Source organism: Zingiber officinale, chromosome 7B (genome assembly GCF_018446385.1).
Source record: "Zingiber officinale cultivar Zhangliang chromosome 7B, Zo_v1.1, whole genome shotgun sequence".
Lineage (NCBI taxonomy): Eukaryota > Viridiplantae > Streptophyta > Magnoliopsida > Zingiberales > Zingiberaceae > Zingiber > Zingiber officinale.
This window is the reverse complement of record NC_055999.1, coordinates 80,784,717-80,810,472: the sequence shown is the minus strand read 5'-3', so window position 1 is coordinate 80,810,472 and position 25,756 is coordinate 80,784,717. Positions and strand designations below refer to the sequence as shown.

Genomic DNA, 25,756 nt, shown 5'->3' with positions numbered 1-25,756 from the left:
ACTCATTTAATTAACGGACATATGATATCTTAAAGACAGGGAGATTAACATACTCATGATAAGAATGAGCCCATATTGTAATATGGGATTGGTGCGGTAGTTCAATAATAACCCTTTAGTGGTATGAGTTATTTTTTATGGATATGAGTTGGGTGTTCGGGCCGAACATAGGAAGCCCAAGCCCATCAGGATGCCTAAACTAATTCCTCCTCTAGGTCCCTGTTATAGCCTCTATATAAAGCCTCGCATCCACCCATCCATAACTTGGTTTGGTTTAACTTGGTTATAGAAAGGGAGATTTTTTCTAAATAAATTTTGTTATTTTTTCTTTCTTTGTAACTAACGGCAAGCCTATAAAAAGGAGTAGGTGATGGCGTCTAAACCCTAATTTTCTAATTTTCCATAATCCTCTTCCCTCCTTGTGGTCGGCGCCCCTCTTCCCTTGCTAGGGTCGACCACATCTCCACCTATGGCCAGCCACATCTCTTCCTTGTGGCCGGCGCCCCTCCTCTTCCACAACAAGAGACGACGCCCCTCCTCCTCCACAACAAGGGTTGGCGCCCCTCCTCCTCCACAACTAGGGTCGGTGCCCCCCTCCTCTTCCTTGGTGGGCGGCGACTTGAAGAAGAGGAAGAAGATTAGAAGGTGCCCCATCCTAGAGCCTCCTTTTGTAGCCAGTGGCTTGGAAACCGAGAAGAGAAGGAGGGTGGTGTTGTCTTGGTAGATCATTACCCACATGACGCCCAAGAAGAGAAGAGGAATACGACAGAAGATCAAGAGCTCTTTAGCTACAAAGAAAAGGTACAACTAGTTTTTAATCCCGCTGCGTAATTAGTTAGTTTTCTTTGTATCGATTTTGGAATACCAACACAAGAGACCAACAATCTTGTACTTCGATCAAGATGTGCTTTGATCATTCAAGAACTTGCTTGATTGATCAAACACAGGTTTGATCAAATATGCGGGTTGCTAGGAAAACTCTGTTCTTGTACAATTTTTTTTGTACAAGGAAATTTAAACAGAATGGAATTCTAGCACCCTTCAAAATCTGCCTTCTTAAATGGGCTAATAAAAGAAGAAATTTATATAGGTCAATCACCTAAGTTTAAAAATATAGCTCATTCTGATAATGTGTTTAAATTAAAGAAAGTCTGGTATGATCTTAAACAATAGTTAACAATTAATATATAGCAAAATATATTAAAATACTAAGGATCCAGGAAGAAAAGTGGATGCGCATAATAATTTTTATGGATTTTACTTTGTGGTCAAAGGAGAGGGCAAAGCGGCATTGTCCCGGCTAAGCATGGCCCTGGAGTCATCGTAGTTGGCCACCACGATCAGCTTGGTCCCCACCATGGCCACCACAGCCGTCGAACCCAATGTCCTCTCCGACTCTCCAAGCGTTGTTGCCTCCACCTCGCCATTTAGCCTTGAGAAGCTTTCTGTGATAATCTCCCTCCACCGCCCCTCTACACAAGACCACCCCTCGATCAACACTTCTTCAACCAACAAAACATGCATATGTTCCTGGCACAGTTGTGCCACTCTCCCCCTACCATGGCCATCGTACGCATCGAAGAAGTCATATCCTGACAACCCACCTCTCCCAACAAGTCTCGACAGTGGAATTTCCCGAAGCAAGGGTTGCTTTCACACACCCCACGCCCCCTTGCCTCCGCCACTACACGCGAAGGGGAGTCCCGTTTGCAGTGGTCATTGGAATTTGGAAGACCTATTTACGGCGTCGGGGGAGGTGAAGCTGCGACCTCAAACTAGAAATTCACATGCAGTGGCATTCAACGCATGAGATCTGCATATATGGGCTTGGCGGTGTGAGTCTCTGAGTAGGCCCGAGCCTACATATCAATGTCGAGGACATGAGGGAGATCTAGACTTTGGTCTTCTTATGCACCTCGTCGATCAAATTTCGAGATTCGACAAAGACCGGTTTGACAAAGAGGGCTTTGGCAGAGAAGGATTCGGCAGAGAGGGATTCGACAAAGAAGGATTCGGTAGAGAGGGCTTCGGCGGACAAGGCTTCGATGGAGAGGAGTTCGCCTGAGAGAGGTTGGACAGAGATTTTCAGCGAGGAGGGAGTTTAGGGTTGGAAGGAGATGTTTGGCGGCAGAAATAGTTTGGGGAGAAAGAAATCTGGGTTGGGCAGAAAGGATTCAACTAAAGGCTTGTAAAGGGGTAGGGATTTTTTTTAAAAAAAATAATAACACTATTAACAGCGTATATGTTTTTGCACACCGCAAATAATATTTATTGATAGCCTACATTTTTTGCACGCTATCGTAAATATAAGTATAATAATATTAACAGCGCGCTCCATACGCTGTTAGTATTAAGTTTTAATAGCGCACTCTGCACATCGTAGAAGAGTTTTTTGATAACATACTTTTTCTGCACGTCGTCATTTGTATAAACATTATACTATCCGCAGAGCACATAATTGGTGCGCTGTAAAAACTATTATTAACGACTCTCTAACTGTGTGCCACTGATGATGTGTTGCAGAAAGTTATATTTGTTGTAGTGTACTTTCGATATGGTATATCATAATGATGTTTCAGGGTATGGATACATTTGGGGCATCAGTTCGAGCGCATAGAATCTAGTCCCATGTCAATCCGATATCGTTTGGTCCATCAACCGATTTTGATCAAAATTGATTGATAGACCTTAACAACTCTAAGAATTGGAAATTTCATATCATAAGAAAGAAGGAAGATTAACTGATCAAGGATCTCAAATATGGTATAGATAAGTGATTATCGTCGATTTATTTATATTCATCTTCCAACATTATTTCTCGTGCCCAAATCATGTTTAAAAAAATCATTGCTCTTGATATGGTGTATCGCAATGATGTTTGAGGGCATAGATACATTCAGGACACTAGCCTAAGCACAAAGAACCTAGTCCCATGTTAATTTGATGTCGTTTGGTACATTAGTCAATTTTCGTCAAAATTGGCTGATGAACCTTATCAACTCTAAAAATAAAAAATCTCATATCGTAAGAAAGAGAGGAGATCAAGATCTAAAATATGGTGTGGATGAGTGATCATCATCGTCGATTCATTTATATTGAGCTTCCGATATCATTTCTCGTGCTCGTATAGTGTTTAAAAAATTGGTGCTCTCGATATAGTGTATCGTAATGATGTTTGAGAACATGGATACATTCAAGACATCAGCCCAAGCATAAAGGACCTAGTACCATGTCAATTTGATGTCATTTTGTTCATCAGTTATTTTGATCAAAATCGACTGATGAATCTGAACAACTCTAAAATAAAAAATTTCATATCGTAAGAAATAGAGAAGATTAATATCTCAAATATGGTGTGGATGAGTGATCATCATTGCATATCATTATATTAAGCTTCTGACATCATTTTCTCATGCCTAAATCATGTTTAAAAAATTACTACTCTTGATATGGTGTATCACAATGATGTTTGAGGGCATGAATACATTCAACACACCAGCCCCAGCACATAGAACCTCGTCTCATGTCAATTTGATGTCGTTTGGTCCATCAATCAATTTTTTTCAAAATTGACTGATATGAACAATATCGTATCAATCAATTTGAAAGAATATTCATTGTCACATAAGGTATTTTAATTAATTGCTACACTATAGCAATCAATTAATTGTTCAAGTTCACAGAAGGTATTTTAATCAATTGTTATACTGTAACAATCGATTAAAATACCTGGTTTGTTAATCATTGCTTCTATAGCAATTGAGTAAGGATACTGATCAAAAGCACAGAATGAGTTTTAATCGATTACTACACTGTAATAATCAATTTAAATTATTATTTATCATCACATAAAGTTATTTAATTGATTGCCTCTATAGCAATTGATTAAGGATACTGATTAGGAGCACAAAAAGATATTTTAATCAATTATTAAACTGTAACAATCTATTAAAACTACTGTTGATGGTTACTATAGGTATTTTAATCGATTACTACAGTAGCAATTGATTCAGATAGGGTCAATATATAAACAAAACACTAACAATTGATTAGCCTAAACCCAATTTATATAGGCATCACCTTCTCCACATTTGTCGCCATCCTACTTCATTAGTCTGTTGATGAATTAATTCTTTGCAGAAGTCGAATTGCATCCACAGATCCAAACACAAAAGTACATCACGTTATTCTTGGTGGATCATGTTGAAATTTTGGGTTGATAAAATTTTGGTGGAAAAGATGAACCTAATTCGACCAAATAATGAAATGCAGTTTCTCGATGATGCAATACGAAGCATAGTTACATGGTTATCTAAATTTATAATATTGTGTGATTGATACATATTCTATTGATCTGTGTAGATTAGAAGTTTAATCATTGTTATGTAATAGCTAGTTTGTTAGAGATTTCGAATCTTGTTTTAGATCTTCAGACATAATTTTGGTATAATGAAAAACAATGATTTTTATTAATTTTCTATGGATTAGATTTGCACTAAATTTATTGTAAAATTTTGGTTTATTATTTTTGTCAATGAAATTGGTTTTTTTAATATAGATAAGAACATCAGTACCTTTGCACGCTGCAGATTAGAATATTAACAGCATGCATTTGTATGCTACAGAAAACACATTCCATATATAGTGCATAACGCACACCGTGGAAAATAATATCTGCAACACGCAAAGCACGCTGTGGATGTTATTTTCTGCGGCATGCGTTGCACGCTGCGGATAATAATATTTGCAGTATGCAATGCATGCTACGTATATCTACGACTTTCAACATCGTTTAATTGTGTAGCATGTAATAAGCACTACGAAAAGTGAATTTGTGAGCTATGAAAAAGTCATTTTTGTTATAGTGCCAATAAGCGCTATGCTTCAATTCCACTAGAAGGTGACAGGGCTTCCCCTAAGCTAGCAGAAATAGAGCCATTCCTATAGGGGTTTTATAGGTTGTCCGATATGCCCACAATGTGTCATCCAATTTAAGGGATCAATCTTTTCAAGATGTTAAAACTGTCTTCTCCATAATACTTTTAATCTCTATATTGGGTATTTCTACTTACCTACTTATTTAGGGATGCTATAGGGTAACTATCTTCTGTCCCACTCCATATTTCTTCAACAACTTCTTGAAATATTTTTCAATGAAATGAGATCCCCCATCAATAATCACTACCCATGAAATTCCAAATCTGGGGAAGATGATTTTTTTGAATAAATTATTCATTCTTAGCATCACATGATGGAGATGCAACAACCTCAATCTATTTGGAAACATAATTGATGGCTACCACAATGTATTTGTTCACCTAGGATGTGATAAAATGTCCCATAAAATTCACACCCCAGACGTCAAAAAGTTCTACTTCCAAAATAGCATTTTGTGGCATCTCATGTCTCTTGGTGATGTTCCCTATCTTTTGGCAGCGATCACATGTCATCACAAAATTTCTAACATCCTTGAATATGTGAGGTCAATAGAATCTGGTTTGCAAAACTTTTGCTGCATTTTTCATATCCCTTGGATGTCCACCATAAGCTGAAGAATGACAATGATGAAGAATATATATGATGAATCTCCTCATATGGACACACCTTCTAAAGATGTCATCCGCACATCTTTTATGTAAGAAAGGTTCATGTAAGATATAACAAATAAATAATAAGTGTTAATTAAGAAATTAACTTGTAGAATTTTTTGAATTTTTTTAGAAATTTTTCATGATTTAAACTGAGTTTGTATAACATATTTAAGAGGATGAATATATTAGGCTTAAAGAAAGCCTATTTAGAATATCTATTAAGTGGGAGTTGAATATTGATTTAATTAACATAAGATTTTAATTCATTAACCTAAGTTATAAATACCTAACCTAAGTTCTAATCGCCCAATTCCTTTCTCTTACACCACAGTCGCCGCCCACTTCTTCTTCCCTCGACCCTCATCGTGAGCCACCACCCTTCTCTCACCATCTCCCTCTCGCGATCCTTCTTTCCTCGACTTGTTGTTATCGGCTCCTCTTCGACCACAAGCAAGATGTTGCCTCCTTACCTCTCCCTTTCCTCTACTTTGTTGAAGATTATATACCAAAAAGTTAAATGCTAATTGTTGGTTGCTATACCTGAAGACCGCTCTAGTTCCCCTGTACAAAAATTTTGTACAAGCATAGAACTTTCCTAGCTACCCTTGTGCTCTACTGAAGTTAAACTTGAATCGCAAATGGAACTTAACATTATTAATTAAGTTCAATCTTCAGGAGTTAAACTTGGATCGCAAACGGAACTTAACATTATTAATCCAAGTTTAACCGAAGTGTTCTTCTTAAGTTAAATCATATTACAAAAGTTATCAAATATCTATTTCAAGGATCGGCTCCCAGGTCAAATATGGCGAGACACTAGGCCTTCTTGGGTATGAGATCATCCACCAATGCCTCGACAAAGCCTTTCAAAGAAATCGGATATTTAACTTCTTACAGTAAATTAGGTTTAACTACAAAGACCTTAATAGAAGCACAGTATCGAACATGAAATCGAAAAACGATAACGTAAAAACTGTAAGCCTCTTGTGTTTGGTATTTCAAAATCTAAATAAAAGAATGAACTAGTTATGATACGGAAACTAATAACTAGTTATACCTTTTATATCTTATAGACCTCTTGATCTTCTGTCGTATTCCTCTTCTTATCTCAGACGTAGTGTGGGTGACGATATACCGAGATGAGAATCCACCCAATCCTTCTTCTTCTCCGTGCAAATTTCGGCCACCAACTATTCTTCAAGGGAAGCTTCCTTTATCTTCTTCTTCTCCAAAAGCAACCGACCACCAAGATGAAACAAGACCTCCAATTGAGGTCGGCCTCAACAAAAGGAGATGAGAGAAAGAAGAGAGGAGAGGGTCGGCCACCACCACCAAGCTCCAAGGGATGTTAGGAAACAAAATCTCCTTTCTCTCCTTCTTCCTCAAGCAAGATTCGGCCACCAAAAGCTCCAAGAGATGTGATGTCGCCGGCCTCCAAGGAAGAAGAGAAGAGGATGAGAGAGGGTCGGCCACCACTAAGGAAAAGAGAGGAGAGGAATAATAGATGTGTTGTAAGTTGAGGCACCTCTACCCTCTCTTTTATATTCTTTGGTCTTGGCAAATAAGGAAAGTTTTAAACATAATTAAAACTTCCTTATATTCCTTGCCAATGATTAAAAAGGAAAGTTTTAAAACAAAAAATTAAAACTTCCTTTTTCTTTTGTCATGGCTGGCCACCCCTTTAATTCCAAACAAGGAAAGTTTTAAACATGAAAATAAAACTTCTTTATTTGTTTCCGGTAAGAAATTTTAATTAAAAAATTTCTTCCTTTAAATCCCTTCATGGTTGGTTATAAAAGGAAAATTTTATAAATTAAAATCTCTCTTTTAAAACATGTGGATGACTACAATTAAGGAAAGTTTTCTCCAAAAATTAAAATCTTCCTTTTATCTACAAATAAGGAAAGATATCAAACCTTTCTCTTAATCCTTTGTAGAAACTATAAAAGGAAAGATTTAATTTTTAAACTCTTTTTTAAAATCATGACTTTCACATAAGGAATGATTTTAAAATAAACTCCCTTTTATTTTTTATGTGATCGGCCACCTAAGCTTGGGCTCCAAGCTAGGCCAGCCACATCTTAATCCCATCCAAGGCTTGGTTTGGCCAGCCCTTGCTTGGGCTCCAAGCTTAGCTTGGCTAGCCACCTAAGGATGGATAAGAAGGTGGGCTTTAGGTGGATATAATACTTTATAATTAAGAGGCTACGACAAGGACCGAGAGGAGGAATTGGTTTTGGTCTCCCAATGAACTTGAGCTTCCCGTATTCGCCCCGAACACCCAACTCGAGTTCATTAATAATATCTCATTCCGCTAAAGAGTTATTATTGAACTACCGCACCAATCCCATATTATTATATGGGCTCCTTCTTATCATGAGTGTGTTAATCTCTCTGTGTTTAAGATATCGAATGTCCACTAATTAAATGAGTTACTGACAACTCACTTAATTAATATCTAGCTCCAAGAGTAATACCACTCAACCTTATCGTCATGTCAGACTAAGTCCACCTGCAGGGTTTACATGACAATCCTTATGAGCTCCTCTTGGGGACATTATCAACCTAGATTACTAGGACACAATTTCCTTCTATAACCAACAACACACCATATAAATAATATTATTTCCCAACCTATCAGGCCTTTTGAATCTCACTCATTGATAAGTTAAAGAAATAAATACTAAGTATATATATTTGTTGTTATATCAGGATTAAGAGTACACACTTCCATAATAACTGAAGTTCTGTTCTTTTATGCAGTCAGTATAAAAAGAACAACCTCAAATGGTCCTGCTCAATACACTCATAGTGTACTAGTGTAATGTTATAGTCTAAATAAACTAATACCAAATTACACTACAACCACTCCAATGGTTTTTCCATTTCATCTTGGTTGTGAGCTACTATTTATAATTTATAAGGATCTGATAACATGATCTTCTGTGTATCTCCTCACACCATGTTATCTACAATATAAATTAAATGGACAACTACACTTAGCATAAATGTAGACATTTGACCAATGTGATTATTATTTCTAAATAAATATTTATACAAAAAGCTAGGCTTTTAGTATATATTCCAACACTAACGTCCCCCCGTGCCTTAGTTTCGAGCCATAGCCGCCTCTTCATCACTAACCCTCTTCGGCTATGAGTAAGAAACCGCCAGAGAACATTTGGTTTTTGTAGGAAAGGTAGCAGATACTGCCTTTCATTCCCCACCTGAGGAGATCATCTAGTCATCACCTCCAGAGCCAACACTTCCATGTTCGACCGTCACTGCCTTCCCTGTTGTGGGTTACCGTCGTAGAAGTAGGAGGAAAAGAAGAGAAGAGGTAACAATTGGAGTTAATTGAAATTGAGGTATTGTTTTTATTTAGGTTAAAGTAACCTAGCTAATTGATTTAGTAGGTTAATGAATTATGTGATTAGATAGATTAACATATTCATTGGTTGATTAATTCATAAGGAGATTAACTGTGAAGGAAGTGTTGGATCATTAAATAGAATTAAAACATGGTTTCTTAATCATATTAGGATTAGGTTTAGCTAATTGGTTTATGGTAGAACTTAGCTATAATATGTATTTTGTGTTGCGGGATACTGATTTGAGACAAGCATTCCCACACGGAGATAGTTCAAGACGATCTAATTTGAGGAAGATATTTCTTCCTTGACCTCTGTAGTTCATTGACCTTAGTGCATGGAGATATTTTATGGAGTAGATTAATTTATCTTGACTCTAATCATATTTTTTAGCTAAGATTGATACTTACATGCTTGATCTTAGAGATGATCTATTTATCATCTATATAGTCTCATCTTTAGATATTCATATTCTATAGTGTACACACATATATGGTGTGTACTATAGTAGTTATTGTTGGGATCGTTGGGCTGGCTAGAAGGGGGTTTGAATAGCCCTGCACAATAAAAAAAAACAAATACCCTTCTTGGACTTTTAAAAGAACACTTGTATAAATTGAAATAAAGAAATAAACTAAAAGAAGAGGCTCACAGATTTTACTTGGTTACAACCGGGGAGGTTGTTAATCCAAGGAAATAAACACACTAAGTATCTCCTTTAGGCAGAGAAGCCTCTTACGGCAGTGAAAGCACAAAATGATAAGCTAAACTAACAATGAAGAGCGCACAAGTGTTGTATTATAATTTCTTGTTCTTTTTAGCTTCTTGGACCAAGGCGATATTTATAGCCTTGGTCGGGGCGCATGGAAGGGTTCCAGGCGCCTAGAGAGGATAAAATCTTATCCCTGACGCAACGGTCAACAACCACGTCGAGTGGATAGAAACTCAGTTCCAAGCGCCCGGAAGGGTTCCGGGCGCCCGGACCCTTAAAGTTAAGCTCGTTGACTTTTTCAGTCCAGGCTCTCTGCTCTAGTTCAGCTTGCCTCGGTCCGGGTCTTCCGCTCCAGCTCCGCTTGCTTGGGTGATCTAGGCCATCTGGAATAGGGCTCACTCGAACCCAACTTTCGATCTTCTCGAGCAGGCTTCCGTTCCGGCTTCTCGTCCCTCGGAATCGTTGTGTGCTTCCTTCTCATCCGCCAACATACTCATCCGCAGCTCTTTGTCCCTCGGACACACCGAGCCCGTCGGCTCTCTCTAGTGTTGACCTTCTTACTAGTTTTATCTCTTGCTCCTCTAGTAATCTTCCGCTCCGGCTTCTCGTCCCTCGGAAACACCGCACGCTCCCTTCTCGTCTGTCGATGTACTCTTCTGCAGCACCTCATCCCTTAAACGCACCGAGCCTGTCGGCTCTCTCTCCCATGTCGTCCTTCTCGCTAGTTGCGTCTTCTGCTCAACTTCCTGTACTCCTAAGTTCTTGCACACTTAGACACAGGGTCAAACACCACAGGACCTAACTTAACTTGTTTGATCACATCAAAACAACCTGGGATTCCAACAATCTCTCTCTTTTTGATGTGAGCAACCCAAGTTAAGCTAGGTTAAATAAACATAAATCAAGAGTAATAAATTTTGCATGAAAGTGCAAAAATTTGCAAAAATTTGATTTACCTCCCCCTAGACTTAATATTTTCCTTCTCCCCCTTTGATCATATAAAAAGTGGGGTATCACAACAACTCTAAGGGTAATAACTTTGAAAATTTTGAAAATTATTTTTTATATCACCAAAAAGAATTTGCAATAATTTTAGAAACTTTAAACTTTGAAAAGTTTTTAATATTTAAGCAGAAAAAAAAATTCTAAGTTAAAAAATTTGCAAAATAAATTTTTAAGCTTAGAGAACTTTGCAAAAAAAATTTGGGTAATTTCCAAAAAAAAATGTTTGAAAAGACTTTTTTTTAAAGCATTATCTAATTTCAATTTAATGCTTTATTAGTCAGTCAATTAAACATCTTATTTCAATATTTGGCTTCCAGGCTGTGGCGAGGTACTAGGTCTTCTTGGTTATTGGATCATCAACCACTTCTAGAAAAAGCCTTATAAGGAAATTAAACGTTTAATTTTCTCGCTAAAAGCGCTAAGTCTAAATTAAAGTTCAAGTAAAACAAGACTTTGGACCCCAATATAGGTTTCAGCCAACTAGATTAATTAGAAATTTCTTCGAGACATATTTCTTTGAAATGTTTCTAATTTGTCCCTTATGGTATCTAAGATACCAATTTAATCCATAAAATTTTCTAATATGTTGATTATTTGAGCATGCATGATTTTTTGAAATATCTGCATGTATTTTCAAATTATCATTTTCTAATTCTAATTTTTTAAAATCTTCTAACAGACAAGATTTATCTAGAATTAATTTCAACTCTTTATTTTCTTTTTTAGCATGCAACCATCTTTAATTAATAATTTAACAAATTTAAACATTTGGTCAGGTGGTAGAGATCGTACCTGACTTACCTTGTTGATTCCTGATCCTCCCCCTGTAGAGCTGCTTTCCTCTGAAGACTCTCCCCCTTCATCGATGCATATCTGGGATGAGCTTTCTGTGTCCTCGGGAAGGAATTCGGCTATAAGGGTTGTCCCAGTAATTTCTTCGGTCTCGGATTCTTCTGACGACGACTCGATGTCCATCAAAGAGTCGGATTCAGCTTCAATCAGCTCTTCGTGGAGCTTCAAGAACCTTTCCCAGAGTTCTTTTGCACTGTGGTAGTTGTCGATTCTGTCGAGATCCTCCACCGGTAGTACACTTATGAGATGATATTCAGCCTTACCGTTTGACATGAAATTGTCGCGCTACATTTTATGTAACACCCGACCCTCTACCATTACCACACAGGGTATAGACGTTACCCTTATATGTACTTCCTGATTTTTTTGGCATTCTTACACGTTATGTACTGCTCAGCCCATAGGTCAACTCTAACTTGTTCGACTGAATAGGACACGACCTAAAGCCAAGCACAGCCGCACAGTCGTGTGAATCCACACGGTCGTGTCTCCTTGGCCGAGAGAGGGAGGTACATGGTCGTGTGAATCCACATGGCCGGGTCACCTTAGCCGAGGAGAAGCAAGGCATGGTCGTGTGAATTCACACGACCGTGTCACCTTGGCAGAGGTGAAGAAGTGCACGGCCGTGTGAATCCACACGGCCATGTCACTTGGGCTGAGAGGAGGGAGGGCATGCCCGTGTGACTTCACACAGTCATGTCACTTTGGCCGAGAGGAAGAGGGGCACGACCGTGTAATTTCACACGATTGTGTCACCTTAGCCGAGAGCATGAAGCAAGAGGCCATGTGATTCCACACGACCATGACACGGGTCATACAGAGGTCTCTTCGAGCTCCAAAAAGAGGTTTTTCTCCCCATTGTAATCAGCCTTGGCCTACCATTTTATCCCATTACTTGAGGAGGAGTCTTTGACACACCAATTACTATCAAATGGTAAATGTATCATGACGACCCTTACAAGTGTTTCAGGTAGAGCGGAAATAAGGGAATACATTAGCACCAAGGTTTAACATAACAAATCCCAAGATCTTCTTCCACGGTTCCATTGCACACACACCAAACACTGCTCCTGCTGCCTCCTCCTACTTGATCTTTCCTTTACCTTTATCTGCAGTATAAGGAAATGTAAAACTATAAGTGGATGCTTAGTAAGTACCATCTACTCACAAAATGATACATTAAAAGAGGACATGCTTTTTAAACTGCTTGAGGAAAAATGCAACAATGTAAACATGCTTTTGATAGTAATTCACACTAAAACTGTACTTCGAAAATATGTACATGACATGTATTTTCAAACCAGTTTATCATGCAAACCATCAACTTAAAATCATGCTAGTAATGAAATAAAAATAGGAATCTTGACATATTATTGAGTTTATCACTGCTGCACTTTATAACTCAAATTCTCAACTTAGGAAACTTCCACTAAGATAAATCATGAAGTTTAAAAACTTTATATTACATAATAGTGAAAATAATAATCACTTGCTTGGGCCTGACATTGTACCACTTTGCCCGCATCCTTAATAAGATTCGAGGTAGCTAATCTCAAACCCATTAAGGTACTACTAGGCAGTCTAGGAGCCTAGGGGCGATCTAGGAGCCCACCCATGGACCTTGTATCCAGTACATGCCTTTCTAAAGTAAAATACTTTCCTTTAACTATTAATTTCTTATACATGCACTTGCTTGGCATTCAACCAAACACCTTATGTGTGCTTAATTCCCCCATACTTATAGGGAAGCACTTTAGGCACTTGATTATACTTCTTAGTCCCAGAACTTAATGGGAAGCAAACCAAGATGATCTAAACATGCTCTTAATCCCAAAACTTTAGAGGGCATCTTACATATCATAGCATATATCTCCTTTAACATGCAACACGCTTAAAACATATCATAACAAGAATTAATGAAGCTGTTGGAACCCCAAGGTTGTTTTGGTGTGATCAACAAGTTAAGTTAGGTCCTGCGTTGTATTTAACCTTGTGTCTAAGTGTGCAGGAGCTTAGGAGCACAGGTACTCGAGCGGAAGACGCAGCTAGCGAGAAGGACGGCACGCTGTGCGTCCGAGGGACGAGGTGCTGCGGAAGAGTACACCGGCGGACGAGAAGGAAGTGCGCGCGGTGGTTCCGAGGTACGAAAGCCGGAGCGGAAGATTGCTCGGGGAGCAAGAGACGCAGCTAGCGCGAAGGTCGGCACGGGGTGCGACTGAGGGACGAAGTCTGCGGATGAGTACGATGGTGGACGAGAAGGGACACGCGGCAATTCCGAGGGATGAGAAGCCGGAGGGAAGCACGCTCGAGAAGACCGGAAGATGGGTTCGGGTGAGCCCTATTCCGGATGTCAGAGATCACCCAAGCAAGCGGAGCCGGAGCAGAAAGACCCGGACTAGAGGCGAGCTGAACCGGAGAAGAGAGCACGGACCAAAAGTCAATTGGGTTGACTTTTTGCTCCGGGGCGACCGGAACTGTCCGGGGCGCCCGGAGCTATCCGGGGCGCCCGGAACCCTTTCGGGCGCCCGGAAGTGACTTTTTCACAGGATCGAGCTTTGACTCGATCCAACCGTTGGGCGATAAATTTTATCCCCCCCAGGGCGCCCGGAACCCTTCCAGGCGCCCCGACCAAGGCTATAAATATAGCCTTGGTCCAGAAGATTTTAAAAACAATCATGATCATTCTATTTCCAAACACTTGTATGCTTTAGTTATAGTTAAGCTTCTGTTTTCTGTGCCTAAACGCTGTAAGAGGCTTCTCCGCCTGAAGGAGTTTTTGAGCTTAATCTTCCTTGGATTAACAACCACATCGGTTGTAACCAAGTAAACATCTGGTGCCTCGTCTTTTCTTTTATGCTTTTATTTATCTGCTTAATTCATTTTACAAGTGTTAGCTTAATCGTTCGAGGAAGGGTTGTCTGTCTATAATTGACAGGTTATTTACCAACCCTTCTAGCCGGCCCAACGGTCCTACAGAAGCTACTCATACTGTAGGTGAGAGATACTTACATCTTTTTGCTAGATCTTACTACTATAAGGTGTAGGGAAAATAATCCTCTCTCTTGCACGCCTTATTCTCCAAGCCACCCTTTACCCGCATACCAATCCTTGCAAAAAACTCTCCTCTTAGATCCTCCACTTGAAGAACATAGAAGCTTGGACCTAGATTTCTTGATCTTGGTCGAAACTTGAAAGGAGGAAGGAGAAGTTTCGGCTAGAGGAGAAGAGGAGATGAAAATTAGGTTTTTAATCTCATCCATCCCCTTTTATACTAAGTGAAAGTTGGAGCATCTCTTCACATATCATCTACATATAATGAATTGTTTCATATTGCTCATGTGATGCTTTACCACCACCTAATGACTACTTAAATAAATCTCAAGTAAGAGGTCTCGGGTTCAAATCCTAGCTCGGGTCATTTATAAATATATTTTTATTTCTTTTCTTTTTGCTCTTTTGGAAAAGAGAAAATTAACGGATGTTATAATCCCCCATACCTTATAAAAAGTTCATCCTCGAACTCAGAACAGTTGTGAATACTTCTGTCTCATATCATCCTCGTGTTCCCATGTTGCTTCTTCATACTGTTGACTTTGCCATAACACCTTTACTAATGGTATCTCTTTGTTCCTCAGATTCTTAACTCCTAGATCTATTATCTGAATAGGTAGACTTTCATAACTGAGGGCCTCTTGAACTTGTACCGTATGTGGCTCAATCACTTGATTTGTATCAGGAACATGCTTCTTCAGCATTGAGACATGGAATATATTATGAATGGCTGACATTTCTTGAGGAAGTTCTAGCTCATAAGTTACCTTGCCAACCCTTTTGGTGATCAGGTATGGCCCCACATAACGTGGACTCAACTTTCCCTTCTTTCCAAACCGCATCACTCCATTCATAGGTGCTACTTTGAGGAACATCGAATCCCCAACCTCAAATTTCAGCGATCTATGACGCACATCTGCATAGCTCTTCTACCGGCTCTGAGCAGTTTCTATCCTCTGGCGAATGTTCTGAATGACTTTGGTGGTGTCCTTGATAAGATTTGTCTGGAGTCCCATTTCTTTCTTTTCACCACTTTCATACCAGCAGATCGGGGATCTACATTTCCTCCCATATAGAGCCTCGTAGGGTGACATTTCGATAGTAGCTTGATAACTATTATTGTATGCGAATTCCGCTAAGAATAGATATCGACACCAGCTTCCTTTGAAATCTAAGGCACAAGCCCGTAGCATATCCTCCAGGACTTGATTTACTCGTTCGGTTTGCCCATCCGTTTGAGGATGAAATGCTATGCTAAACTGTAGCTTAGTGCCAAGAGCTCTCTGAACACACTCCCAGAAGTGTGAAGTGAAGCGACCATCTTTATCAGAAATTATGGTTTTGGGAACTCCATACAATTTGATGACTTCTTTAACGTACAATTGCGCTAGCTGCTCAATAGAATAGGATATTCTGATAGCTAGAAAATGAGTAGACTTGTTCAATCTGTCCACTATTACCCAGAAAGCATCGTAACCATTCGTGGTTCTGGGTAGTCCTACTATGAAGTCCATAGATATATCCTCCCACTTCCACTCTGGAATCTGGATAGGCTGCAGAACTCTGCCCGGTCTCTGATGTTCTACTTTAACCCGCTGGCATGTTAGGTAGGTACTAACATATCTTGCAATATCTCTTTTCATTCTAAACCACCAGAAGCGCTCCTTTAAATCTTGGTACATCTTGGTGGAACCAGGATGCATTGCGTAGGGTGCTCCATGGGCTTCATCTAGAATTTTCTTTCGTAGTTATTCTTGATTGGGACACAGAGGTGATCACCATAATATAGTATCCCACCGTCTGATACTCGAAACTCTCCATTTTCTCCCTCCTGTATTCCTTGCTTGATCTTCTGAATATTAGAATCTTCATCTTGTCCTTTCTGTATCTCGTCAAGCAGGGTTGACACTAATGCCAAAGTGGAGAGTTGTCCAGTAACGATTTCAAGCCCAAAATTTTCTATTTCTTTCTAGAGGGGGGCCCATGGAAGATAAGGACAATAGAGCGGCACAAGATTTCCTACTTAGTGCATCTGCCACTTTGTTCGCCTTCCTTGGATGATAGAGGATTTCACAGTCATAGTCGTTAACCAGCTCCAGCCATCTCCGCTATCTCATGTTCAGGTCTTTTTGAGTGAAGAAATACCTCAGACTCTGGTGATCTGTGTAAATCTTGCACTGAGCTCCGTATAAGTAATGTCTCAAAATCTTGAGAGCGAAAACTACCGCTGCTAACTCAAGGTCATGAGTTGGATAGTTCTTCTCATAATCCTTGAGTTGTCTCGAGGCATAAGCGATGACCTTGTCATTCTGCATCAGTACAGCCCCAAGTCCCAATTTAGAAGCATCACTACAAATATCGAAGCCTTCGTTAGTCTCTGGGAGAGTTAGGATTGGGGCACTGGTCAGTCTCCTTTTCAGTTCAGCGAGATGTTGGAACCCCAAGGTTGTTTTGGTGTGATCAACAAGTTAAGTTGTCCTGTGTGTTTTTAACCTTGTGTCTAAGTGTGCAGGAGCTTAGGAGCACAGGTAGTCGAGCAGAAGATGTAGCTAGAGAGAAGAACGGCACGCGGTGCGTCCGAGGGATGAGGCGCTGCGGAAGAGTACACCGGCGGACGAGAAGGAAGAGTGCGATGGTTCTGAGGGATGAGAAGCCGGAGTGGAAGACTGCTCGAGGAGTAAGAGACGCAGCTAGCAAGAAGGTCGGCACGGGGTGCGGACGAGGGATAAAGACTGCGGATGAGTATGTTGGCGGACAAGAAGGAAGCACGCGGTGATTCCGATGGACGAGAAGCCGGAGCGGAAGCCTACTCGAGAAGACTGGAAGTTGGGTTCGGGTGAGCCCTATTCCGGATGGCAGAGATCACCCAAGCGAGCAGAAGACTCGGTCTGAGGCAAACGGAGCCGGAGCAGAAGACCCGGGCTGGAAAAAGTCAACAGGGTTCCCGGAACCCGGGGTGCCCGGAACCCTTCCGGGCGCCCAGAGTTGACTTTTTGATCAGAATGCGTCAATCGCGATCTGAACGTTGGGGGATAAAGTTTTATCCCGCCAAGGGCGCCCGGAACCCTTTCGGGGCGACCCGACCAAGGCTATAAATACAGCCTTGGTCCAGAAGCTTTTCATCAACTCAAGCAATTCATTCTTTCTACACTTGTACGCTTTCTCTGTAGTTAAGCTTCTGTTTTCTGCGCTTCATCATTGTAAGAGGCTTCTCCGCCTGAAGGAGTTTTTAGTACGATCATTTTTCTTGAATTAACAACCTCCACGGTTGTAGCCAAGTCAAATCTGGTGCCTCATCTTTTCTGATTTACTTTCTGTTTATCTAATTTATGCAAGTGTTAGTTTAAGAGTTCGAGAAGGGTTTGTTTTTTATTTTCAAACTATTCAACCCCCCTTCTAGCCGGCCGCCGCGATCCAACAAGTGGTATCAGAGCCAAGGCGCTTCAGGAGGACTAACCGCCAATCAAAGCAAAGATAATGGTTGGATCAACTATCTACCCGCCGAAGTTTGAAGGGGAATTCGCTAGCTGGAAAAAGCGAATGCAGGTATTCTTTAAAACCTATTTCGATTTAATGTTAATTATGGAATTCGGTTTTACAGCACCAGAAGGTAAGGAGAAACACCACTGGACGAAAAAAGAGCAGGTCGACTACGTGGCAAACTGCAAAGCTGAGTATCATCTACTAACTGTTCTTCCGCCATAAGAAGTCAACCGGATCGACAACTACAACTCCGCGAAGGAACTTTGGGAGAAGTTCCTTGAGCTGCACGAAGGAATGCCCGAAGCAAAGCTCATAAAACGAGATCTACTCCGCAACCAACTCACCATCCTGTGACTTAGGGAAGACGAGACAGTTGCGCATGCATCTGCACTCAAGGATAAAGGAAACCATCACCGGACTTTCAAATCTCGGAGAGACGGTAAGTAACCGATATTCGCTAAGGTACGCGTTAAATCCTTTTCTGAGAAATTCAAAATGGGCGTCACTAGTAGATGCCTTTTACATTTCGAAAGATATAGAGAAAATTACATTAGAAGAATTCTTTTCGACATTTGAAGTGCATGAGTCAAAATGTGCAGGTACGAAAGAGCCTAAGCACAACATCGCCCTCAAAGCATCGAGAGACGAACTTGAGTTGGAGTCTTCTCTCGACGACGAGGAAATGGTAATGATGGTAAGACGGTTTAAGATTTTTTGTAAATCTAGAAAATCTAACCATCCGCAGGGGAAAAAGAAAAGGACCATCCGCTGCTACCACTACGATGAAGAAGGGCACGTCAAGGACAACTGCCCCAAGCTAAAGAACAAGGACAAGGATAAAGGTAAGAAGTCTGTCCAAAAGCGCAAAGCCCTAAAGGTGACGTGGGATGATACGTCGTCCGAATCGGAAGTCGAGGCGTTCTCCGGGCTTGCACTAATGGCGAGTCATCAAGACGACGATTGCGATTCAAGCTCTTCCGAAATGAGCATCGATGAAGGGGGTGCTACGTCGGAAGAAAGCAGCACTTCATGGGGAGACACGGACAAGGAGATCGACAAGGTAAGTCAGGTATGATCTCTTCCTCCTAATAAATTATTTAAATTCATTAAACTATTAACAAAAGATTGCTGCAAATTAGAAAAAGAAAATAAAAGCTTAAAAGTAATACTAGCTAAATCTTGCCCTCTAGAAGATTTAGACAAATCAAAATTAGAATATGAAAAATTGAAATCAGAAAATGAAAATCTGAAAATTCAAGTAGATAACTTGAAAAATCATGCATGTTCAAATAAAACATATTTTAGAAAATACAAGAATTTAAATTGGTATTTTCGATATCATAAGGGACAGATTAGAAATATTTCAAAGAAATATGTCCCTAAGAAATTTTTAGTCAATCCAGTAGGCTGGAACCTATATTGGGTTCCAAAGTCCTGTCTGACTTGAACTTGAATTAATCAGATTTAGAGCTTTCAGCGAGAAAATTAGACATTAAAATTTCTTTATGAGGCTTTGTCTAAGGAAGTGGTTGTTGCTCCAATAACCAAGAAGGTCTAGTGCCTCGCCACAACCTGGAAGCCAAAATATTGAAATAAAATGTTTAATTAACTTTCTGATAAAAACATTAAGGTGGAAACTTAATAATACATTAAAAAGTTTTTTTTAATATTTTTTTAAAAAAAATCAAATTTTTTTACATAGAAATTTTTTTCATAAAACTTTTACATAAAAGTTAAAAGTTTTTTCTGAAATTTCTGCTTAAAATCTTTACTTAGAAAAATTTTCAAAAAATTTTTAAGTCAGAATTTTTTAAAATTCTCTTACTTAAAGCTTTACTTAGAAATATTTTTTTTCCTTAGAAAATTTTCTTACCTAAAAAGTTTTACTTACAAATTGTTTAACTTAGAATATTTTTTTTGCCTAAGTTAAAAAAAAACCTTCTGAAAATTATAAATTATTTCGTAAATTTTTTTTTAAGTTAGAAACATTTTTTCAAAAATATTTTTTTTGCAAATTCTCTAACTTAGAACTTATTCAACTTGGAATTTTTTAAGAAAGTTAGAAATTTTTTAACCTTAGACTTTTTGGGACGCCATTTTTTTATGTGATCAAAGGGGGAGAAGGAAAAGTATAAGTCTAGGGGGAGGTAGACCAAAATTTAAATTTTCAATCTTTTGCACTTTATTGCAAAATTAGATAGTGCAAAATTAGATAGTTTATTTTTTTATGTCTATTTTTACCCTAGCTTAACTTTGGTTGCTCACATAAAAAAGGAGGAGATTGTTGGAACCCCAAGGTTGTTTTGGTGTGATCATCAAGTTAAGTTAGGCCCTGTGTATTTTTAACCTTGTGTCTAAGTGTGCAGGAGCTTAGGAGCACAGGTAGTCGAGCGGAAGATGCAGCTAGAGACAAGGACGGCACGCGGTGCATCCGAGGGACGAGACGCTGTGGAAGAGTACACCGGCAGACGTGAAGGAAGCGTGCGGTGGTTCCGAGGGACGAGAAGCCGGAGCGGAAGATTGCTCGAGGAGCAAGAGACGCAGCTAGCGAGAAGGTCGGCACAGGGTGCGGCCGAGGGATGAAGATTGTGGATGAGTACGCTGGCGGACGAGAAGGAAGCACGTGGTTATTCCGAGGGACGAGAAGCCGGAGCAAAAGCCTGCTCGAGAAGACCGGAAGTTGGGTTTGGGTGAGCCCTATTTCGGATGACAGAGATCATCCAAGCGAGAGGAAGACTCGGTCTGAGGCAAACGGAGCCGGAGCAGAAGACCCGAGCTGGAAAAAGTCAACGGGGTTGACTTTTCCCTCCGTGGCGCTCGAAACTGTCCGGGGCGCCCGGACCCCTCGGGGGCTCCTGGACCCCTCTAGGGCGCCCGGAGTTGACGTTTTGACCAGAACGCGTCAATCGCGATCTGAACGTTGGGGGATAAAGTTTTATCCCCCCAGGGCGCATGGAACCCCTTCGGGGCACCCCGACCAAGGCTATAAATACAGCCTTGGTTCAGAAGCTTTTCATCAACTCAAGAAATTCATTCTTTCTACACTTGTACGCTTTCTCTATAGTTAAGCTTCTGTTTTCTACACTTCATCGTTGTAAGAGGCTTCTCCTCCTGAAGGAGTTTTTAGTACGATCATTTTCCTTGGATTAGCAGCCTCCCCGGTTATAACCAAGTCAAATCTGGTGCCTCGTCTTTTCTGATTTACTTTCTGTTTAGCTAATTTATGCAAGTGTTAGTTTAAGAGTTCGAGAAGGGTTTGTTTTTTATTTTTAGGCTATTCAACCCCCCTTCTAGTCGGTCGTCGCGATCCAACACGAGACTCTTCTCACAATCCTCTGTCCACTCAAATATTCGATTCTTTCTGGTAAGTGTTGTCAGTGGTGAGGCGATCCTGGAGAAGTTCTCTACAAATTTCATATAGTAGCCTGCTAACCCAAGGAAACTCCTGATTGCCCTGACATTCTTGGGTCGATTCCAGTTACTCACAGCTTCTATTTTTGTCGGGTCTACCATAACCCCATCCTTGGAAATAATGTGACCCAAGAAGGATACTTGCTCGAGCCAGAACTTGCACTTGGAGAACTTTGAGTACAACTGGCTCTGTTGAAGAATCTGTAGTACTGTCCTCAGATGTTTAGCATATTCTTCCTGAGTTCTGGAGTATATAAGGATGTCTTCTATGAAGAAGATTATGAACTTGTCCGGATATGCTTTGAATATTCTGTTCATCAGATCCATATCGTCACTCCAAAAGGCATAACTACAAACTCGTAGTGCTCATACCTTGTTCGAAATGTCGTCTTTGGTACATCATCCGCTTTCACTTTTACTTGATGATATCCAGACAACAAATCTATCTTGGAAAAGACCGTGGCTCCCTTTAACTGATCAAATAGATTGTCAATTCTCGACAGGGGATACCTATTCTTGATTGTTACTTTGTTCAATGCTCGGTAGTCCACACACATTCACATGGACCCGTCCTTCTTCTTTACAAACAACACCGGAGCTCCCCATAGTGAGTGACTAAGGCGAATAAAACCCTTGTCAAGAAGCTCCTGTAGTTATCCCTGAAGTTTTTTCAATTCTGCCGGAGTCATGCGGTAGGGTACCTTTGAGATTGGATGGGTACCAGGGATGAGTTCAATCTCAAATTCAATTTCCCTATCCGGAACTAAGCCTGGCAACTCATTCGGAAATACTTCTGGGTAGTCACATACGACTCTAACTTCCTCTAGCTTTTGCATTCTTTCTTGCTGAGTGTTAACCACATGAGCTAGAAACCCGGCACATCCATCGGCTAACATTTTCTGAGCTTTTATGGCCGATAAGAATTTCTGGGCTCTTCCTTGATTCTTCAATAAACTCAAACTTAGACTCTACCTCAGGTTGGAAAAGGACTCTTCGCTTACAGCACTAGATGGAAGCACCATACTTGCTCAGAAAATTCATCCCAAAAATGACATCATAATCAAACATGTTCAGCATTATCATATCACTGTACAGTTCTCTGTCTGAAATTTTTACTGGCACAGCTCGTAGCCAGTGTGTAGACGTCATTATCTCTCCCGAGGGTAGTGTCATCAAGAATTATCCGCTTAGGACCTCCGGGGGTATACCTATTCTTTTAGCAAATACTATAAAGACAAATGAATGGGTTGCCCCGGTATCAAATAGCACAGTTGCATATTGACTAAAAATGTGTATCTGACCTGTGACAACAGTAGAGGCATTTGCTACCTCCTCTCTGGTAAGGGAGAAGACTCGAGCATTAGTAGCACTCGGTGGAGCCTCCAATCTGCCTTGACTAGCATAAGGTCCTTCCAACGTGGCCTGCATCTGGTGTAACTGCGCGTGCTTGTCTCCATACTGAACAGGTTATGCTGGACGTAGATGGATCTTGGTCGAGCAATACTTGGCTATATGCCCCTCTTAACCGCACGTATAACAGCCACTAGTGCTCTTGCGACAAATTCCAGGGTGCATCTTTCCACACGTGAAACACGTGGCATACTTAAGCTGCTTGCTTACAGATCCTCCCTTCTTATTACTCCACTGCTTTCTCTTGGAGCTCCCCTTCTAGATTGAACCTTGGCCCTGAGTTTTCTGAGTGCCAGAACTCCCTTGACTATTGTTCTCAATCTGTACTGGCTTCTGCTGCTTGATGATGTTGAAGTAATGCTCCGTGATCAGGGCACTACTAACAGCTCTTCTGCAGTCTGCGGTCTATTTATTCCGCCAGCTACATTCAAAGTTATCTCTGGCCTCAACATCTTGAGAATTAACCTTACCCTTTCTCATTTTGTGCTGACCAGTTCGGGGCATAGGTGAGCCAGCCTATTGAATTTCTTCACGGCTTCATTAACTGATAAACTTCCTTGCCGAAATTCTGTGAATTCGTTGTAGTGTTTGTTCGTAACTCGCATATGGAAGAACTCTTCGAAGAACTCAGTCTCGAAGTTAGACCAGGTCATTTGATCCACTTTTCGTTTTGCCTTGACTCATTCCCACCACATTCTTGCATCTCCAGTAAGGCAGATGGAGGCACACTTTATCTTTTCTACCTCCGGCCAGTCCAGTAGCTCCATTATGCTCTCCAGGGTTTTGAACCATGCCTGAGCATCCCATGGTTCATTGGTACCAGAGAAATTTTCTAGTTGCAGTTTCTGCCACTGGATGAGGTACGCTTCTTGCCTCACTGCCTTTGCTGGGGCTACAGGTGTAACTGATGGAACTTCTGCCGTAATAGGTGCAACCACATTGACTTCCGGTGGGACTACAGGAGGAGCTTGCTGGTTAGTAGTCAGGGCGGCAATAATCTGCTGTTGCTCCACCAATTGTCTCTGCAGTTGAGCTACTACTTCTAGAAGGTTGGCCTGGGGTGCAGTCTCATTCATCTCTGGTTGAGGTTCATTAACCCTTGGATGTCTAGCAGGACGTCCTCTGGCCATCTACATATTCATCCACCAACCAGTGAGACAATGCGTCAGCCCATCCTCATTCCTACTTGCTATTATTAGCACTGTCATGTATAAACATGCTCTCTTTCTTACTTGCTATCATTAGCAATTATTAGCACTTTCATGTATAAGCATGCTTAATCTTAACAATAGTTCTTACTAATCATAACTAAAATAAATGTGTAAAAGTTATGCGAATGTACTTTCTTACTTGGAAGCTGCAAGATCAATGCTTGATGTGTGTGACGGAAGGATGGAACTTGCTCTGATACCAAACTGTAACGCCCGACCCTCTACCATTACCACACAGGGTATAGACGTTACCCTTATCTGTACTTCCTATTTTTTTGGCATTCTTACACGTTATGTACTGCTCAGCCCATAGGTCAACTCTAACTTGTTCGACTGAATAGGACACAACCTAAAGCCAAGCACAGCCGCACGACCGTGTGAATCCACACGGTCGTGTCTCCTTAGCTGAGAGAGGGAGGTACACGGCTATGTGAATCCACACGGTCGGGTCACCTTGGCCGAGGAGAAGCAAGGCACAGCCGTGTGAATTCACACGGCCGTGTCACCTTGGTCGAGGTGAAGAAGTGCACGGTCGTGTGAATCCACACGGCCGTGTCACTTGGGCCGAGAGGAGGGAGTGCACGGCCGTGTGACTTCACATGGCCGTGTCCCTTTGGCCGAGAGGAAGAGGGGCACGACCGTGTGATTTCACACGGCCGTGTCACTTTGGACGAGAGCAGGAAGCAGGAGGATGTGTGATTCCACACGGTCGTGACACAGGCCGTGCAGAGGTCACACCGAGCTCCAAAAAGAGGTTTTTCTCCCCTTTGTAATCAGCCTTGGCCTACCATTTTATCCCATTACTTGAGGAGGAGTCTTTGACACACCAATTACTATCAGACAGTAAATGTATCATGACGACCCTTACAAGTGTTTCAGGTAGAGCGGAAATAAGGGAATACATTAGCACCAAGGGTTAACATAACAAATCTCAAGATCTTCTTCCACGGTTCCATTGAACACACACCAAACATTGCTCCTGTTGCCTCCTCCTACTCGAGCTTTCCTTTACTTTTGTCTGCAGTATAAGGAAATGTAAAACTATAAGTGGATGCTTAGTAAGTACCATCTACTCACAAAACGATACATTAAAAGAGGACATGATTTTTAAACTGCTTGAGGAAAAATGCAACAATGTAAACATGCTTTTGACAGTAATTCACACTAAAAACGTACTTCAGAAATATGTACATGACATGTATTTTCAAACCAGTTTATCATGCAAACCATCAACTTAAAATCATGTTAGTAACGAAATAAAAATAGGAATCTTGACATATTATTGAGTTTATCACTGCTGCACTTTATAACTCAAATTCTCAACTTAGGAAACTTCCACTAAGACAAATCATGAAGTTTAAAAACTTTATATTACATAATAGTGAAAATAATAATCACTTGTTTAGGCCCGGCATTGTACCACTTTGTGTGCATCCTTAATAAGATCCAAGGTAGCTAATCCCGAACCCATTAAGGTACTACTAGGCGGTCTAGGAGCCTAGGGGCGATCTAGGAGCCCACCCATGGACCTTGTGTCCAGTACATGCCTTTCTAAAGTAAAATACTTTTCTTTAACTATTAATTTCTAGTACTTGCACTTGCTTGGCATTTAACCAAACACCTTATGTGCGCTTAATTCCCCCATACTTATAGGGAAGC

At 40.6% G+C, this 25,756-nt stretch overlaps 1 protein-coding gene across 1 annotated transcript; it reads right to left on the bottom strand.

Moving 5' to 3' along the window:
* Positions 1 to 1,257: 1,257 nt before the first annotated feature.
* LOC122004478 (probable protein phosphatase 2C 49) lies at positions 1,258 to 24,016 on the bottom strand. The gene is made up of 2 exons (XM_042559359.1): positions 23,707 to 24,016; positions 1,258 to 1,592 (listed from the first exon to the last, which is right to left on the bottom strand). The coding sequence occupies exons 1-2, from the start codon at positions 24,014 to 24,016 to the stop codon at positions 1,258 to 1,260; spliced, it is 645 nt and encodes a 214-aa protein (XP_042415293.1).
* Between the last annotated feature and the right edge of the window lie 1,740 nt (positions 24,017 to 25,756).

What these genes read in the sequence shown, in the direction of transcription:
- LOC122004478 (XM_042559359.1), bottom strand. Translation starts at nt 24,016, where the DNA reads ATGGCCAGAGGACGTCCTGCTAGACATCCAAGGGTTAATGAACCTCAA. An exon ending in GCAACTAGAAAATTTCTCTG is followed by an intron (nt 1,593 to 23,706) that starts GTACCAATGAAC and finishes GTGGGTTGTCAG; the next exon opens with GATATGACTTCTTCGATGCG.